The sequence below is a fragment of the Mobula birostris genome, chromosome 7, assembly GCF_030028105.1.
Source record: "Mobula birostris isolate sMobBir1 chromosome 7, sMobBir1.hap1, whole genome shotgun sequence".
NCBI classification, from domain to species: domain Eukaryota; kingdom Metazoa; phylum Chordata; class Chondrichthyes; order Myliobatiformes; family Myliobatidae; genus Mobula; species Mobula birostris.
In genome coordinates this window covers 164,270,795-164,289,867 of record NC_092376.1, presented here as the reverse complement: position 1 = coordinate 164,289,867, position 19,073 = coordinate 164,270,795, and the positions used below count along the sequence as shown (strand labels likewise).

The 19,073-nt window shown below is 38.3% G+C and overlaps 1 protein-coding gene across 2 annotated transcripts in view; it reads left to right on the top strand.

Moving 5' to 3' along the window:
- Window positions 1–10,016, top strand: part of LOC140200548 (E3 ubiquitin-protein ligase SH3RF1-like) — a 99,216-nt gene extending 89,200 nt beyond the window's left edge. Inside the window, exon 11 of one of the 2 annotated variants that reach the window (XM_072264035.1) lies at window positions 3,847–10,016. In XM_072264035.1, coding sequence (XP_072120136.1) covers window positions 3,847–4,018 — 172 coding nt within the window. In that variant the 3' untranslated portion in view covers window positions 4,019–10,016. The remainder of the gene's footprint in view (window positions 1–3,846) is intronic. The other variant, XM_072264037.1, reaches the window with a different exon arrangement.
- The last annotated feature ends 9,057 nt before the right edge of the window (window positions 10,017–19,073 follow it).

Genomic DNA, 19,073 nt, shown 5'->3' with positions numbered 1-19,073 from the left:
AGAGGAAGTCAGGATTAATCAATTTTCACTTAAACCGTTGTACTGCACCTTAAGTTGGAATGGCTCCTGAGGTCTTGAACTTACTCAGAAGAATTTTGTTTTTGGAATAGCTCCTTCCCCTCTGCCATCATGAACTCTACCTCGTTATTGCTTATTACTTTGCGCTATTTATTTATTATGCCTGTGCATTGTGGTGCTACTGCAAAACAACACATTTCACATCATAAGAGTCAATGATAATAAAATAATTCTGGCTCTCATGTCAATTACCTTAAATCTATAATGCCCTTGTTACCATGCCAGTTCCTCCTTAAAAGCCTTCAAGGCTTTAAACACCATTATTAAATTTCCCTGTAATTTCTCTTTAGCAGTCTTCTTACCTGTCAAGCCATCCTCAACATCTGCATGTACAACACAAGAAATTCTGCAGATGCTGGAAATCCAGAGTAAAACACACATACACACACACACACAAAGTTCTGGAGGAACTCAACAGGTCAGGCAGCATCTATGGAAAGGAATGAACAATCGACGTTTCAGGCTGAGATCCTTCATCAAGACTTCCTCGGCCCAAAATGTCGACTATTATTCCTTTCCATAGATGCTGCCTGACCTGCTGAGTTCCTCCAGCATTTTGTGTGTGTTAATCTGCATCTACAATATCTTTAAAAATATTTGATTTAGTTCATACTCTCCTTGTTTTCCAACCAAGATGAATCATTTCACACTTCTGTGTTTAATTTCGTCAACCTTCTGTCTGCCTATTTAAACAGTCTTATCTAAATTTCCTGAAACCTGTTACTATTCTACACACTGTTTACTGCACTTCTGATAAGCTCATCATTATCACATTTATCCTTCCTGTGTGCAAAAGCTGGCTCTCTGAACATAATGTCTTCACTTCAGAACATGGTATATCAGTCATAAAGTGCCTTGGCACATTCTGAGTTCATGAACAAATCTATGTAAATGCAAGTCTTGTATTACGTTTAGTAAGAACATTATATAAAAAATATGAACAATTCTAAGCCTTTATGGCCAATTGAGCCTGTTCAAGCATGAAATAAATCACAAGTAATCTTTGATTTCAACTTTTCCTATCGTAATATGAAACTCTTTTATTCCTTTAGCATCCAAAAAACCTATTCAATATATTCAAACACAGAAAATCTAGTTTTCTTTTGAGGTGAGGATTCCAAAAATTCATAACTTGCTGAATTTACTTTAGAAGCTAACATAATGCTTCTTTTAATTTCTTGCTGTACCTGTATGTGTTTCATGAATAATTTCCAATATATCTCTGAATCTTCAAAGGTGACTCTCTTTTAAAATAAAAGCCTCCAAAGATAACAATTAAGAGCAGAACTAGGCTCCAGGTGCTCTTAACCCTGTTCCTCCATTTCATGAGAATATGGCTGGTCTAAATGTAACATTAATTACGTATTAAATGGAAATCTTTTACCCCCTTGCATTGTGGGAATCTGTCTACCTCTGCCTTAAAAATATCCACTATGCTTCTGCCACACTTTGAGGAAGGGTATTGCACAAACTCACAACCCTTTGGGAATGAAAAATTCACCTCCTCTCTGTCTTATTGTTAAGCATTCACCCCATTTCTAAAATCTTGGACTCACTCTCTCAAGATCCCTTGGGATCTTATGTTTCAATAATTCAAACCTTATTCTTTTAAACAGCAGATACAAGTCTCTCCTCACCAAATTATCCTCATACAAACTGCCTTTCTGAAATTTAGGGCATGTTTTCCAAAATGCTTCTCTCACATTAATATATTTCTTTAATTAAGGATAACATCCCTACTTTTATATTCAATTCCATTAGCAATAAGCAATAAAATCCTCTTAGCAGATTGGTAGAAGTACTACGTTAAAACCTGCTGCAAAATGTGCACTAGGACAAGCAGTTTGCAGTCTTTCACTATTTAGAAATGGGCTTCTTTGTTATTTTTCCTATCAACTTTCATATTATAGTCTAATTTTTTGGCTGCTACCTTACCCTATCTATATCCAGATATAGCCTCCTTGTGTCTTCTCCATGACATACAGTACAACCTTTCTTTACGGCATGAACAAATGTAGCAACCACATCTCTGATACCCTCATCCAGGTCATTAATATAAGACCATAAAACATAGGAGCAGCATTTAACCATGCAACCTATCAAATCTGCTCCACCATTCAATCATGGCTGATTTATTTTTCCTCTCAAGCCCGTACTTGTACCTTCTCCCCATAACCTTTGATGCCTTTACCAATCAAGAACCTATCAACCTTCACTTTAATATACCAAATGACTTGACCTCCACAGCCATCTGTGGCAATGAATCCCACAGATTCACCACCCTCTGGCTAAAGAAATTCCTCCTCATCTCTGTTCTAAAGGGACAGTTTTCTATTCTGAGGCTGTGCCCTCTGGTTGTAGACCCTTCCACCATAGAAAACATCCTCTCCCCATCCACTTCATCTGAGCCTTTCACTATTCAGTATGTTTCAATAAGTTCCTCCCTCATTCATCTAAACTCCAGTGATTATAAGCTCAGAGACATCGCACACTCCTCATACACTAATTCTTTCATTTCTGGGTTTATTCTTGTAAGCTTCTTCTGGACCTCTCTAATGGCAGTACATCCTTTCTTAAATATGGTGCCCAAAACAACTTAATATCGATCGTTGATCAGCAGTGCATCATTGGTTATATCTTGCCAAATAGAGGATGATCCATTTATGCTTCCTCCCTGATTCTATCTTCTACCCATGCTAATGTGTTACCCTGTATAATCATAAATACAAGAGATTCAGTAGATGCTGGAAATCCAGAGCAACACACACAAAATAATGGAGGAACTCATCAGGTCAAACAACATCTATGGAGAGGAATGCACAGTTGATGTTTTGGGCCGAGACCCTTCATTAAGACTGGTGAAGGGTCTGGACTTCCTATATCATGAGCTTTCATTTTTTACAATAACTTTTGGTTTGGCACTTTATCAAATGCCTTCTGGAAATCTACATACAGTACAGTCATTGGTTGCCCTTCACCCACTTTACTTCTATGCCCTTTTCTATTCTTTAAACAAAGTGAATAATTTCACATTATCCTGCATTATAGTGTAACTTTCATTTTCTGGCCCATTTATTTAATCTATTGATTATGTTTGCAGAATTTTTATGATCCCCTCTCTCATAGCTTGCTTTTCCACTTGCTTTATTTCATCACTGAGTTTAGAGATGTCACCTAGATATGTCAAACTTTGTTTCTTCATGAATGTCACTCAATGAATATTGAAGCCTAACTACTGATTCTCTCTGTAAGCAGCTACCTAAATGAGTTTCCACCTTAAACAAAAACTGCATAGTGCTTAATTTGTTTTCCCTTATAATTAATTTCAAGAGGTCCACATGAAGAAAGGAGGGGAATGTAAAAAGGAAGACACAGGCAGACTTTTTGGAGGTGGGAACGTCGACTCAGACCATGAGAGGCCTGCGTCGGGCATTTTCATGCCTTACAAGGTGCAGATTGGAAGTCTGTGTGGGGCGCCACTCCTCGCACAGACACTAGAGCAATGTGTGATTAAGTGCCTTGCTCAAGGACACAAGCACACTGCCACAGCTGAGGCTCGAACTAGTAACCTTCAGATCACTAGACGAATGCCTTAACCACTTGGCCACGTGCCCAACACCACATCCAAAGCTCAGTAAACTGTGTGGTGGTCAGACTAGTCAGCTGCTTGAGAAGGGAAAGGGGTTCCTTTGTGACAGAACAAAGTTTAGAGTCAGCTACATATCTGCTGCCTTCTTCTCACCACCCCTTTGCTTCTTCTTCCCACAGATGCCGAGCCGTCCTTTCTTATCCAGCGCAAGAGGAGGTGGAGCTCAGTTTGGAGCAGGGTGACATTGTCCTAGTGCACAGAAAGCGTCAGGACGGCTGGTTCCAAGGGACATGCACGGAGAGTGGGAAGACAGGCCTTTTCCCAGGAAGCTTTGTAGAAAGTTTAAAGTGAGGTTGAAATTGGAAAATTGGTCGGAATTGAAAGGAGGTGGAATCATCCCAATAAGGCAGTTTGGCCCAAACACTGTGTACGGCTATGCTGCCAATATGAGTCTTCACACACAATGCACTTAAACACATGTAGCAATCTACAGGCACTGGGAAGGATCATAATTAATTATTCTCCAACTGTGCACATGACACCTTGCATAGCAGTAGTATCTGGAGCCAATTTCACCCACGTTACCTCCCAAAAAGATAACAGCCCTCTTTCAGTCACAACATCAGAACTCCCTTTTTTGCCCCCCCCCCCCCCAAGGTTCATGCACTGTTGAGTGCAGCTGTGTTCAACTAAGTATCTTTGGAGAGTGCATACTAATCCAATCAGATGGTCAATCTGTATATAGCAGATCAAAAACTGGCCTTAACAGTATAATAACCCTCTTCGTAAGGCTGAATTTGGAAGTCATTCAGTAAGTGTTAGATAGGTAATACCTGTTATGACAGTCGTTTGTTCCTTGATAAATTAAGATGATGTGTTTATATTGAGCACTTATGGGAGGATGTGTGTAATAGCAGTGGTTATTGAAGGGAATGGTATCTCTAACATCGTTTGTGGAAAAGATATATTCTAGCTATAATAGATATCCTTTTTAATGATTATGTGTAGTCATTTGGCCATTTTTCTTTTGCACTAGTCTTACTCCATTCTATAAAAAAATGACTTTCTAGTCCAAACCAAAATGAACTAAAGATGAGACATTATTTAGCAAAAGTCATAAGGTTTAATTGTACTAAATTTTAAAAGATAACCTGTCTGGATATATTTAACCCGGGAAAGAATTTATCCATTTTCATAACTTCTCGAAGAAGGTGAAGGACAGCCAATCATCAGAAAAGTCCTGTCAGAATGCAAGTTCTTGAGATAGGTGCTTCTGAATACTCCTAAATTTGTGAGAGGAAAAGGAAGTACATTCTATCACAGGTTTGATTTCTACCTTGCAGATGAGGAGCACTCAAAATGAGGATTTGAATGCAAGGAATCAAGGCAGATAGTGTTTAACATTTAATGATCAGCAAATAAGACTTCCTTTCATTGACAAATTAAAGTCAGAACAAACAGCAAAACAGTTCAGACATTGTAGATTTCCATTTCAAATTAATTGGATAAAGATCTGATGACAATAAGATTGAGGTTGTGAGGTAATTAGAGATTGAAGATGTTTGAAAGGTCTTCATTTCTGTGGTGCAAGCTGCAACCAGTAAAGTGATTGGTTAGGTATGAAAGAGGAGAAAAGGAGTTTTCCTTAGAAAGAATTGCAAGTATTTTCAGTACAGAAAAAGTTGTTTGGGCCAACGGGTTCATATCAGTTCCACACAGACCACTTCCTACCCCACTAAATCTCTCTCACACGCATTTGTCAAACTTATTATGTGTTTATTTCGTCTCTGCTATTCCTGCTAGTGGTGAATTTGGTATTTCAGCTATTTCCCAGTTTGCCTGGCATTCCTCAGTGATTATATTAGTGACTCAATTTATAATCATTAGTTCTGTTCTCTTTCACAAGTAGAAATGGGTTCTACACTTACCTAACCAAACTCTCAAATCTTCAAAACCTTGATCAGGCTACCCCTTTTTTCTGTAGAACCACATTATTTCTTGCTGGTTATTAAATCTTTTTACACCTTCTGCAAAATCTGAATACTTTCTGAAATTCGGTGATTAGAACCATTTCGTGCTTCAAGTAACATTCAAAACTAGTTTATCCTAATTTCTATAGCTTTCAGTTCCATCCCTTTGGACATTAACTTCAATGCTCTGTTTTGCTTTTCTTCTAAAGGGTTTATTAACCTACATGCTACTTCTAGTGATATGTATATCTGTCCTCTTAAATTCCTATTTCTTCACCCATTCCTTGTTGAAGCACCCATTTAAGCTTGTCAAATTTAGTTACTTATATCCTTTGAAGTATCTTGGTGCATTTTAGTACATTGGAAATGCTAGGTAAATGTAAACTGTCAGAATTTTCATTTACTTTGGAGCAAGGGGAAATTTTTAGTAACCTGCACAAGATTACATGGGTCAGATAGATGCAGAATGAACATAATAGAATAAAACATTTTCTTATTAAACTTTGATGAAAATTGTGAGAGAGACAACAGGGGATCCTAGGATACTATTAACTGTTCTTTTCCCAACAATTGAAGGAAAAATTACCCTCAGTACCTGGAAGAAATGGGTTTAACCAACTCATCTTCCTTCATTCTGTGCTTTCTAACTGGTATCACAAAATGTTTCATTAAAGGTTGGGTTGGAACATAGGGAGAAGTAATTTTAATTATTAGATCATCTGTATATTTTTGCCCATCTGTACAGTTTGTCAGTATTATTTGTAAAATGGGCTGGGTAAACGTTCTGATCAAAGTTGAGATTGAAGTCTGGGACTTTTCCGCTGTATGAATAACTACTTTCTTATTAGCACTCAATCTGCTCCTCTAAAGGAAGTGGCTGTATTTTCCCATGAATATTTACTGCCCTCTCAAAGAGGCTTCCAAGTACAATATAATGGTAATCTTTTCTTTCTCTTTAAAAAGACCTCAAGTAGGCACAGTGTGCTTGAACAAAAGAAACATTGAACCAATTTGAAGTTAAGAGAAGGCCTTAATTGAATAAAAGGAGGGCACTGCAGAACATAAAAACTGGACTCTTTGACAGATATTATTAGGAATGTGTGACTTCTGTGTACAAAACAAAGAAGAATGCTTTAGAAACAGCAAGTAAATCTTGTTCATTGCTGTTTCTTCTAATGGAGAGCCTGAGAGCACAGCGGCAGTAGCCGCATGGAAGCCTAAGGGCTGCCCAGGAGTGGGCATACAGTCTTTGTTGAGATTACTTGGCTGAGCTTTTCAGCTGTAACCGGCACCCTGTTGCAACAGCTTACTTGCTTCAATGGTGATCTCAAAGCAAGACCAAGGAAGGAATATGGAACAGCATTGAAAACAGGGGCCAGGGGCAAGGCTGTGTTGGGTAAGGTAGTGGGTGATGTGGCACAGCAATACCTTCAGGATATAAGTGAACTCTTGAAAGTCTGCAAGGAGGATTTCGGATTTCTGATTTTTGATTAGATGTGCTGGTGAGAAAGGAATCTTGAGAGGATGCCAGACCTAGCTGCTATTCAGCACTTTTTAAATTCAGTTTATCAATGGTGACCTAAAACCTTTGGTGGAGATCTGAAGACATGGCTGAAATGCTATGGCTCTCCCATGTTAGCTCCTGGTTTTCCCATTTTATGTCTGCAAAACAGAGGGAATGAAGGTTAAATTACCAGACTAGTAATCAATGAGATATGGGTTAGAAGCACGAGTTCAAACCTTACCATGGTAGTCAAAGAATTTAAATTGGTAATTTGGTTTATTATTGTCACATGTACTGAGGTACAGTGAAAAACTTGTCTTACATACCACCCATACAGGTTCTTACAATGAGATCTGCAGAATTTCTCAAATTTATTACAATGGTGCAATTCAGTCAATTTAAATAATGTGGATTTTTCTTAAAACATGAAAAGGCTCATCTGAGTAACAGTGACCATGAAGCTACATGATTATTGTTCACTAATTCCTTTCTGTGAAGGAAATTTGTACTTTTTTTCTGTCTTCCGGTGTGCATGCACGAGTCACAATGCAAAGCTTGCAAATTGATATTGGCAAGGTACTGAATCATGCACAGACCGTCTCGTAGCAGTGAGCTGACCAAAACTTATTGAATGGTCTGCCTTTAGCTACTATCTTTGGTCTCAGGCACTGTATAATAGGCCCAATTCACAAGCTTGACCAACTGAGATAAATATGGAAGTGGTTGGTCCATTTCTCCTCTGTCTCCACAGCAATTGCTCTGTCATTCTAATGCCAATGCTGCTTATAAATACTGCAAAAGCTCAAGTCCTTTTTGATCCAATTTAATTTGCAGTGCTCAATCATCAACTATTGGGTTTTGATCTCAGCAGATACAAAGGCTGGTTGTTTCTTCTCCAACACCGAGGTAGTAAAGTCAATGGTAAATCAACTCAAATCAGAAACTCAGCACACAATTGGCAACAAACCTTTGAATGAATGATCAATAGAGAAATAATTATAAGTTTCTAACACTTCCAACATCCAAAAATTAGTTTGACTTAATAATCAATTCAGTGAAATTTGACTGGAAAATACATATGTTCATTAATTATACAGTACTGTGCAAAAGCCTTGCTCTCTTTCACTCTTTGTCTTATATGCCAAAGACATTTTGCACAACTACTGTATTTATCAAACATTTAATTATCTTTGGCCATTTCTTTCCAGAGCAGAGATGTAATTGTTGCAAGTGTGAGGGGATAAATCATTAGACTTTAACTGAACTGACATGAGCCTTGGATTTAATCGGTCAGAACATAAAAGTTAACTTCAATTTTCAGGAAATATATATTTACAATTACATCTCTGCTTGGAAGGATGTTCATTGGAAGACTATTGTAATTAAGGTGCATGTTACACTAAGCAGAAATTCTGATCTCCTGGTTAGTGAAAAAAAAATTACTGAACCTCTAAACTCTGTATACCATCCATATATCCATAGCTTGTAATAATGAGGTTCAACACACATTATGTCTGATCAAATTACTGGGGTATATTTGCAGCCTTTGTGTTAATTACTTTTTTTTAAATCAGCAAATATTTCAAGATCTGGCTTTTCAATATTTTGGTGATTCTTATTCCTTAACAATTGGACACTTTTGTCAGTCTAGCTGGAATCTCTATAGTCAGTTCTACACAATCCTTTTGAAAACCATTTAAGTTTCTAATGACTGGTATAAACAAGCACAAGCCATGTGGAATAGCTACATTTAATCCTGAGTAATCCATATCAGTTAGAAACTCATTTAAAAACACCTAGGGAGGTAACTGTGGGATGCATAGCACAAATAGCAATTCAGTGTTGGTGTACTGACTATCAATGTGGAGTCTAATGCTCACCTGTTAAACTCATGCTGCCGGTAGGTTCTGGGTTTGAATACCACTCCGAAGCTTGACCTCTTTATTTACCATGAACTCCAGTGAAATGCCGAGTAAATGCTGCATTGAAACAATTTTGTCTGCCTGAGCATGTCAATGTTGATCAATATATATTCCATAGCACAATGTGAAAGGGACTAGGAAAGCCTTCATTTAAAACGAGCAAAGCAATAGTCATTGGATATTCATCTCATTACTGTTTAGGACAAATTGATATGTTTGTTCCTCTAGTATTCCACCTTCCAAATTTACTGGAGGTGATAAAGCACTATAGCAATGCATGAATTTGTTTAATTTTCATCAGCTCCTGATCTGCGCCACATTGACCACAGAGGTGCACGTATCTGTGCAGCGGTGGTTGTTAAATCAGTGATAACAGTTAGGCCTGGAGTATTGCTAATGTCCTCCAATGAAAACCAGCAGCTGTTTCAGTACACTAATAGAGATGAATAAATACTGATGAAATATAACTACAATACTCTAAAATTGGAGTGGAAGAAACTGCACAAAATACCCATGAAGAAAAATGTTTTAAAAATTTACTGAGATGGCACTCCTGAATATAGAACAATTAAAACATCATAAGACAGCAAATCATCTTAAGGATTACAAATCTGAGTTGAATCATTAAAGATATGTTAGCACAATGCATCAATCTCGCTGTACTTTTGGTGTCACTGTGTACTAGATGTAATGTTCCTTATGCCATTCCCATTTGTTATGTAACCGTGTATTGTCCGTATGTTTAAAATGTAAGACAATCTTTATGTGTTACTTGGTTCACCTTGAGTGTAGAAGCATGCAGGGTCAGGTGCACAATGGAAGCACTGCACAATATGAACCCTTTAAGGGTATGGCTGTTGTACGAGAATGTGGTACTTTTTCAGATATTTATGATGTGGATTTTTTTTTTTGTAATGTGTTAAAAGGAGAAATGGAAGGAGACGGTAATGAAACAGGGTTGCATTGTGCAGAATAAAAAAAAATTCTTCCTGAAACATGATTAGATGCAAAGTATTTGGAGTAAATTTATTATCAAAGTACATATATGTCACTATAGATAATGCTGAGATTCATTTTCTTGTAGTCATTTACAGTAAATAGAGAAAACACAATAGAATCAATGAGAGTCCACACCCAACTGGACAGACACACGGCCAGTGTGCAAGAAGCTACAAACTGTGTGAACACAAAAGGAAAGAAGAAATAATAATAATAATTTAGAAATTGAGAAATGTCTACGGAACAGAGTGATACAGGCGCTGCCTGGGGATCGTCACAGCATGCTTGCAGCTAGTGTTGGGTATGACAGTAAACGAACCACTAGTGGTGCACTACTGAATAGGTGGGCAGGCTCCAGGAAACCAGAAAAAGATACTGCCAGCTTTCAAAGTAGCCCAATCAAACCACAGTCTGCACCTATAAGACCATAAGATATAGGAGCAGAAGTAGGCCATTTGGTCCATTGAGTCTGCTGTGCCATTCAATCATGGCTGATCCAATTCTTCTAGTCATCCCAACTCCCCTGCCTTTTCCCCGTACCCTTTGATGCCCTGGCTAATCAAGAAGCCATCTATCTCTGCCTAAATGCACCTAATGACTTGGCCTCCACAGCCGCTTGTGGCAACAAATTCCACAGATTTACCACCCTCTGACTAAGGTTAATTTCTCCATATCTCTGTTCTAAATGGACATCCTTCAATCCTGAAGCCATGCCCCCGTGTCCTAGACTCCCCTACCATGGGAAATAACTTTGCCATATCTAATCTGTTCAGGCCTTTTAACATTCGGAATGTCTCTATGAGATTCCCCCCCTCCCCCAATCTCCTGAACTCCAGTGAATACAGCCCAAGAGCTGCCAGAAGTTCCTCATACGGTAACTCTTTCATTCCTGGAATCATTCTCATGGATCTTTTCTGAACCCTCTCCTCTGCAATGTCAGTATATTCTTTCTAAAATAAGGAGCCCAGAACTGTACACAATACTGCTGCGGGTGTTTCTAAAGGGAGCAGTCTACTTACAGCGGAAGCCACTCCGCACCTGGAATGGTCAGTAGAAGTAAACACATTCATTGTGTGTGTATATTACCAAGTAACAGAACTTGAGACTGATACGACAGAATACTGGGACAAACTTCATCAACAGCTTATAGCTCCGTGCAAGTAAATGCATAATCAGCAGCGGATCAATGTAGAGTGATAGTAAAAAATTACAATCCCTATAGACATGTTAAACCAAATAAAACAAAGTTGAACTAGAAGTAAACCAACCTAAAGACAACAAAACTACAGAAGAAAATAATGAAGATGCAACTACCAAAGCACTGATGAAAATACAAGAATTCCATCTGCTTGACAATCAGAAGTTAACAGAAACAACACAGATCCAGAGCCTACACAGAATGCTGATGACGAAGCTGAGCTTACAGACATTATTTATACCACACTAACAGATTATGGGCATTAAGCCAACAAAAATACCCTACATACCAAAACAAAGTACGCCATCAAAATTTGCAAAAATCACTAATACTCTCAACAATATTATGTTACCACAACATTTAGGAAAACTTGAAACACCTGAAGAAATACACACAATAACATACTGTGCAGCATTAACAGCAGTGCAGTACAATGGCTCCAAAATAGAGCCACTCATAATAGTCACTGAAAACTGAGTAATGAAACAAGAACACCAAAATGGCAGAAGAGATTAAAAAATAAAATTGAAACATTAAGAGCAGAAATAGTCTGCCTAATGGACTATAAAAAGGATAACCTAAGAGAGAAAGTTAAGGGAAAAGCTAAGGAAATATAAGGTCCATACAAGATACGATCAGCCTAACAAAAGCACTGTAGAGTTTATAGATAAACCAAAACAAAAGCTTAGTGCATACAAAGCCATACTAAATAGATACTTGAAATGCACCAGATGAAGAAAACAGAATTATTGGTTCAGAAAAAATGAAAGAAGTTTATATAGAACTTCAGAATTAAATTTGACACACTAAAATGTCACCAACCCCAGCACAGAATTACCATCAAACACAGAGATAATGAACTTTTGGTCTAATATCTGGTCAAACAGGGAGATGCACAAGCAAGAAGCTAGCTGAATTAGGGAGGGAAAGGACGCATACACACATTTGAAGAATTCAAATACCTTAAAGTTACAATGCCGAAAAAGGTTATAAAATATACCCATAACTGGATAAGTACTGGAAATGATAATATTCATAATTATTGGTAGAAAAAGTTTTCTTGTCTTCACCTGTACATATTAATGCATAGCAATACTTCCTTAAAAAGCCTGAAAAAGTGCCTGAACTTTTGACAGAAGTTAAAACATATCTTTTACCTAAAGGGGAAATCTCAAAAGATCCATTAAAATATTGTCCTGTTACTTATTTACAAACTACATATAAAATTGTAACATCATGTATCTCGCAACTAATCACCACTCACTCAGATAATATACTTGTGGAAGAGCAGAAAGGATGCCACAAGGGTATGAAAGGATGTAAAAAAACAACTGATAATAGATTCTGTAATTCTAAATCAAGTCTGGCGGAAAAGCAGAGATCTTTCATGTTGCTATATTGATTACCAAAAGGCTTTTTACACTGTCCCAAACATGGTTAACATAAGTTCTATATATATGTGTGTGTGTGTATATATATATATATATGATGTCCTGGTCATCCACTGCGCCTAGTCCCATCTCCAGCCGTCTCGACTCTGTCTTGCCACTGGATCCAGATGGGAATTGGGAAGAGAGAGAGAGGCTGACGCTGCGCAACTCTCCCTCACTTAAATCCAAATCACGCGCTAGTCTCGACACCATCAATAATGGTGTTGAGGTCCTCATCGACGTACGATGGACGAACAACAACAACAAACTACACCCAATACTTGTGAGTTCCTGCAACATCTGATGTAGCATTGGCGTACTGTAATCACCCTATTTAGAATTAAAAAAGAACAACCGCTGTTATCAAAATAAACCAAGGCATTTTCCAAGGCAAGTCCACTATGGTTCTGTCTACCTTTAAACCTGCTCTCTAATTTACTGAATCGGAGGAAAACTGGGGACCAAATCAGAAACAATAAAATGAGCTATACCTTAACACACCTTTTATACGTGGATGATTTGAAATTATACACTTGCATTTACCCTTTCTATACTTTAATAATTTTGTATACCTCTATCATATCTCTATTCAATCTTCAACGTTCTTAAGAATACAGTCATAACCTATTCAATCTTTCCTTATAATTCAGGTTCTCCAGAACAGCCAACATCCCTGTAAATTTTGTCTGTACACTTTGAATTTTGTTTTCATCTTTCCTGTAGGTAGATGACCAAAACTGCACACAATACTCCAAATTAGGCCTCACGAACATCTTGTACAACTTCAACATACCAGCCCATCTTCTGTACTCATTACATTGATTTATAAAGGCAAAAGCTTTCTTCATGACTGTATCTACCTGTGACTCCACTTTCAATGAATGATGGACCAGTATTTCCAAATCCATTTGCTCTACCACACTCCTCAGTGCCCTACTGTTCACTATGTAAGACCTACCCTGGTTGGTCCTACTGAAGTGCAAAACCTTTCACATGTCTGCATTAAATTCCATCTGCCATTTCTCAGTTGATGCAGATCCCTCTTTAAGCCATGATGTCCACTACAACCCCAATCTTGGTGTCATCCGCAAATTTGCTGATGCAGTTAACCACATTATCATCCAGATTATTGATACAGATGACAAACAACAAAGGACTCAACGCTGATCCCTGCGGCACACCAGTCACAGGCCTCCAGTCAGAGAGGCAAACCTGTACTACCACCCTCTGGTTTCCACCACAAAGTCAAGATCTAATCCAATTTATTAATTTACTGCCTCATCCCAAATACCAAGCGACTGAACTTTCTTAACCAGCCTCCCATGCGGGACCTTGTCAAATGCCTTGCTAAAGTCCACGTAGACAACATCCACCTTCCTGGTAACTTCCTCAAAAAATTTCATAAGATTGGTTAGACTTGTGCTACCACGCACGAAGCCATACTGACTTTCTTTTATCTGTTCATGTATATCCAAATACTTATATATCTAATCCCTTAGAATACTTTCCAATAACTTTCCCACAAATGACGTCAAACTCACCGGCCTATATTTCCTGGTTTATATCTGAGGAAACACCTTGTCAGGCCCTGGGGATTTATCCACCATAATTTGCCTCAATTTGTAATCTATACACAGTCCATGAAGTTGATGCCACTTCGCCTCACTTCTATAGACTCTGTTACCAGTTTGATGAAAATCTGCAAAATATTAGTCATTGAATTACATTACCAAAGAGGCTATTTAGTCCATTGTGCTGATGTCAGCTCTTAGATAAAATGTAAAGTTTAATCTCACCCATCTATTTCACTATAACTGAGTATTTTATCACAAGTTTTATATCATTGTTCCTTTGACTATTTCCAACAACCTTACAGACAATGCAAACCAGATCACAACAAGTTCCATAAAAAGTGTTTCCTCTCATTGCCACTGGTTGTTTTGCTAATCATCCTAAATCTGTGTCCTCTGGTTATGGATCTATTTTACAATGAAAACATTTTCTCCCCCCTTGAGGACAGGGACCTTTTCTCCCTACTTTACAACTTTTATTGTGTCAGGAGTCTGAAAACTGTCTGTCTCTGTGTGTTTAATTTCAGAGTCATGGATAAAAATTTGGCATAAGGTAACTACAGATCAGAAAATGGATTCGGCACGTTATTTCATTACTCCAGGGAAATATTCACTCCACCCAAAAAATGACAATCATTTGATCCAGGATCTTTTCCCTTCTGTGTTATATCCAAACTACATTATTTCCTAATCAGTTCTAAAATTGATACCTTAAGGTTGTTATAGTTTAGGTGGTAGTGTGGATAATGCTCTCAATGGCATGAATCCCAAATAGCCTCTGACAACCAAGTCTGACTCCTGGCCTTCACGAACAAGAAAAAAATCTGCAGATGCTGGAAATCCAAATAACATACACAAAATGCTGGAGGAACTCAGCAGGCCAGGCAGCATCTATGGAAGAGAGTACAGTTGACATCTTGGCCCGAAATGTCAACTGTACTCTTTTCCATAGATGCTGCCTGGCCAACTGAGTTCCTCCAGCATTTTGTGTGTGTTTCCTGGCCTTCACATGTGGCTTAGCTATTAAGCCTGGCGGAACTGTTTTTACTGAGAGAAGGGGAAAAGGTGGGTTAGGGGTGCCATAAAACTAGCTGCTTTTGGCAAATGGAGGCTTGTCTGATGTGATTGGCAGCTCATCTATAAGGAAAACTCTGGTCTCAGAACTCCGCTGCCTGGTGGCTATACCCACTCATTGGGAAGGCATGGGAGGTAAATCCCGAGGAAAAGTCCAGAGCTGGAGTCCCTAAGACAGTCCTACAATGATTTCAACACTGACTAGTGCATACTGAATCTGTCTCTGCCATTCTTTATCAGCTGTACAGAGAAGGGGAGGCTGCTACATGGACAACAGCTTCCTCTCCATATTGTACTGCCCTGGCATGTGTAACACAGACAACGGGATGCAACATCCATGGTCGACCCCAAAAAACAAGAGGCCCTCAATTTCTAAAATTACCTTTTGCTAGTTTGAACCTCTCTTTATTTTTCCTTCCCTGCTTCACACCAAATCCCTGCATTAACTTCTGCAAACCCTCAACAACCTTGAGTAACAGTGTAAGGTTACCTGACAAAGCAACTATACAAGACCATAAGACACAAGAGTAGAATTAGGCCATTTGGCCCACTGAGTCTGCCCCACCATTCCATCACAGCTGATTTATCATTTCTCTCAATCCCAGTCCCTTACTTTTCTAAACTCCACCACTCTTAATCTTTAACACAAAAAAAAATTAATCTGACTGGGAATACATGTGGCAGAAAAAAAACATTTGAAACACTTCTTTTGTTTGTATTGTAAGTTAATCACAGCCAATTCTTGGCTGTTGGAGAACTTGTACTGAACAGCAACCAGAGGCTGATAAATTGCACTGTCACGGTCTGGCAAAGGCTGTGAGCAGGTGAAATAGTTCTTTCTATACACAATTTAACAAGCATCACAATCTTCCTGTCTTTGGCATTCAGCAGCTTCCTTCTGCCAATCCGCTTAGCATCGTAATCACCTGCTGCCTGCAGCACAGATGGTTACCATGGGGATGTTTAACTGAAAAATAGGGAGAGAAAACCTGAAGACAAATTATTTAAAATCAAAACATGCACACATACATGCACTGGCCCGTGGATGGACACTGGAGATTTGTAAACGAGAACATTTATATTCCTAAAATCATATGAACAAAAGAAGTATTTATTTGTATCTCGAGACTGCAGTGCTCCCAGATACTCAGTCATGCTGCAGAGATGGCAGCTCTAGGTGGCTCCATGTCTCACCCTGCTGACAGCTGGTAGTTACTACAGCTACTGAAGAGGGTGCACACAGGTACCCATAAAACTCATTCTTCCTGAAATACACAAAGCTCCTGGGCCTATGCAAAAATATATTTTTGTTACATTTACAAATCTAAGGACTGCCTATTCACATTTGCCTTTGAAAATCTGATGGTTCATCACTACCATGATTCCTAGTAGTGAAGGTTCTTGTTTGCTGATGAGTTTATAGCAAAAAGTATTTATACCCACCAACAATAAAGAGAAGCTAATATAACTCCAAGATAGGTATAACACAAAAATTAGATAGATGTCATGGTTTAATGCAATACAATAAGGACTTAAACACGAGGAATTCTGCAGATGCTGGAAATTCAAGCAACACACATCAAAGTTGCTGGTGAACGCAGCAGGCCAGGCAGCATCTCTAGGAAGAGGTACAGTTAACGTTTTGGGCCGAGACCCTTCGTCAGGACTGACCAGTCCTGCCGAAAGGTCTCGGCCTGAAACGTCAACTGTACCTCTTCCTAGAGATGCTGCCTGGCCTGCCACAATAAGGACTTAAATGTTTTTGCTGTTTTCACTTTTGGGTCATTCAGGACATTTAGATTTTCAAGTTCAAGTTTATTGTCATCTGTCTGTACATACACTGTATACAACCAATGTTCTTCCAGACCATGGCGTACCCACAAGACATGTAACACACATAGCATATAAACAAAAATATCACCATGAATAGGTTAATAAAGTATAATTCAAAATGCATGTAGTGCACAGCAGAGATTAACAGTAAACAGCTCGCTGTCCTAGTGAGGAGACTTCGTTGCTGGTGGGGTAGTCATCAGTCTCACAACCTGTTACCCAGTCTAGCAGTCCCAGTCCTGATGCTGCTGTACCTTCTTCCTGACGGTGGTGGGTCAAAGAGATGGATGCTAGGAAATTCCTTAGCTATGCTTCAGGCCCCTCTTCTGTAACGGTCCCAGTAAATGTCACAAATAGGTGGGGAGAGACCCCTGTGATGCTCTCGACAATTTTATTTTTACTTGTCAAAGTAACTTCTTTGGGCTAATAAATAAAAACTTTGGTTAATACAATCATTCAATTTACAGAGCAGCTTTGCCAGTACATCAAACTAGCACCTTAAGACTATGTTATCTTGAATACATTGCTACGTGACAGTGTTCATTCACCCCTTACACAATTTGAAGTTGGTTATGTACTAAATGGGCCGAACAACTACAAAAATTTGGGGAACGTGTGACAGTTCTTGCTGCAAAAGCTCTTTTGTGAAACAGTTCACCAGTGGTCTTTTGTTTCTTTTTCTTCTAATTTCTGGCCTCACTTAGACTCTTCAGAGGTCACTGTAACACCTTTGACCAAACAAATGGGTTTTTGAAAGGAATCTATATGTTTTATAAGTTAGATTTTACATTCTACAGGTAAAATGGTAATTCTACATGATGTCCATTTATTAGTGGAAAAGTTCAAATGCATCAAAAAACTCACTTTTAGTTAAACTTCAATTTATTGCTCAAAAATTCAGTAATATATAGTAGGCTATTTAACCCTCAAGCCTATTCAAACATAATTTTATTGAATGATTGATTTGTCTCCGAAGTCCATAAATCTGACTTTAGTAGTATCTCTAGAGGTTAACAATAATCTGCCCTTCTCAGATTTTGAATTACCTAGTGACTTAACATCTGCTAGTGCGACAGAAGAGTTCATTCATCTCTTACATAAGATATTTTTCAATCCTAGGAAATACAAATGTGGTTGACATAGTATCCCTCAATTTACAGTAGTACGGAAATGAACTTTATGGATCATTAGTGATTTACACTCTCGGTAATATGTAGGTCATTAAAAATCTTCCACTTGCATTCAGCCTTTCTGCATAAGTTTTCAACTTTTGCCCTTTCCAACCCAAATCCCTGCACTCACTTTGATAATAATTATTTATTTAAAAAGAAACACTGTTATTTTAGGCGTCATCATCTCAACTAAGTACCCTTAGGTGCTGTTTTCGCAAACTCGTAGCAAATTTGCTCCATCTTTCAATTACATTCTCATACTAATCTAACAGCTCCCAATTCCCTTGATACTCAAAGATTGTATGCTTGCAACTGAACCTCCACATCATATTTTGAGAAATGCAATGGAAGTTCTTTTCGTCTCTGTTATGCTCATCCTTCCATCAACTCCAGCAGGTCCACAGTAAGACTTTTATTGGTTTCCATGAGTACACTTCTCATTCAACTGAACTCAAGAGAGCATAGTGGCAATTTGCTTACAAAATATCTGAAAAGGAAATCAAGATCAAAATTCTCGCCCAGTGACATCATATAAAAGATTTCCAAACTATTATGTTAGTTCTTCCAGCTTATTTGCTACTATCACTGGTAGGTTCCAAGAGAACAACATCTACAGACAGTTGTCTGGGAGCCTGTCTTAATTCCCTACTTTTTAATACAAGTTCTCATCTGCTTCAAAGTATAAAACTTGTGGTGGTAAACCACAGTTTAAAAACCAGTGTAACAGCAAAAG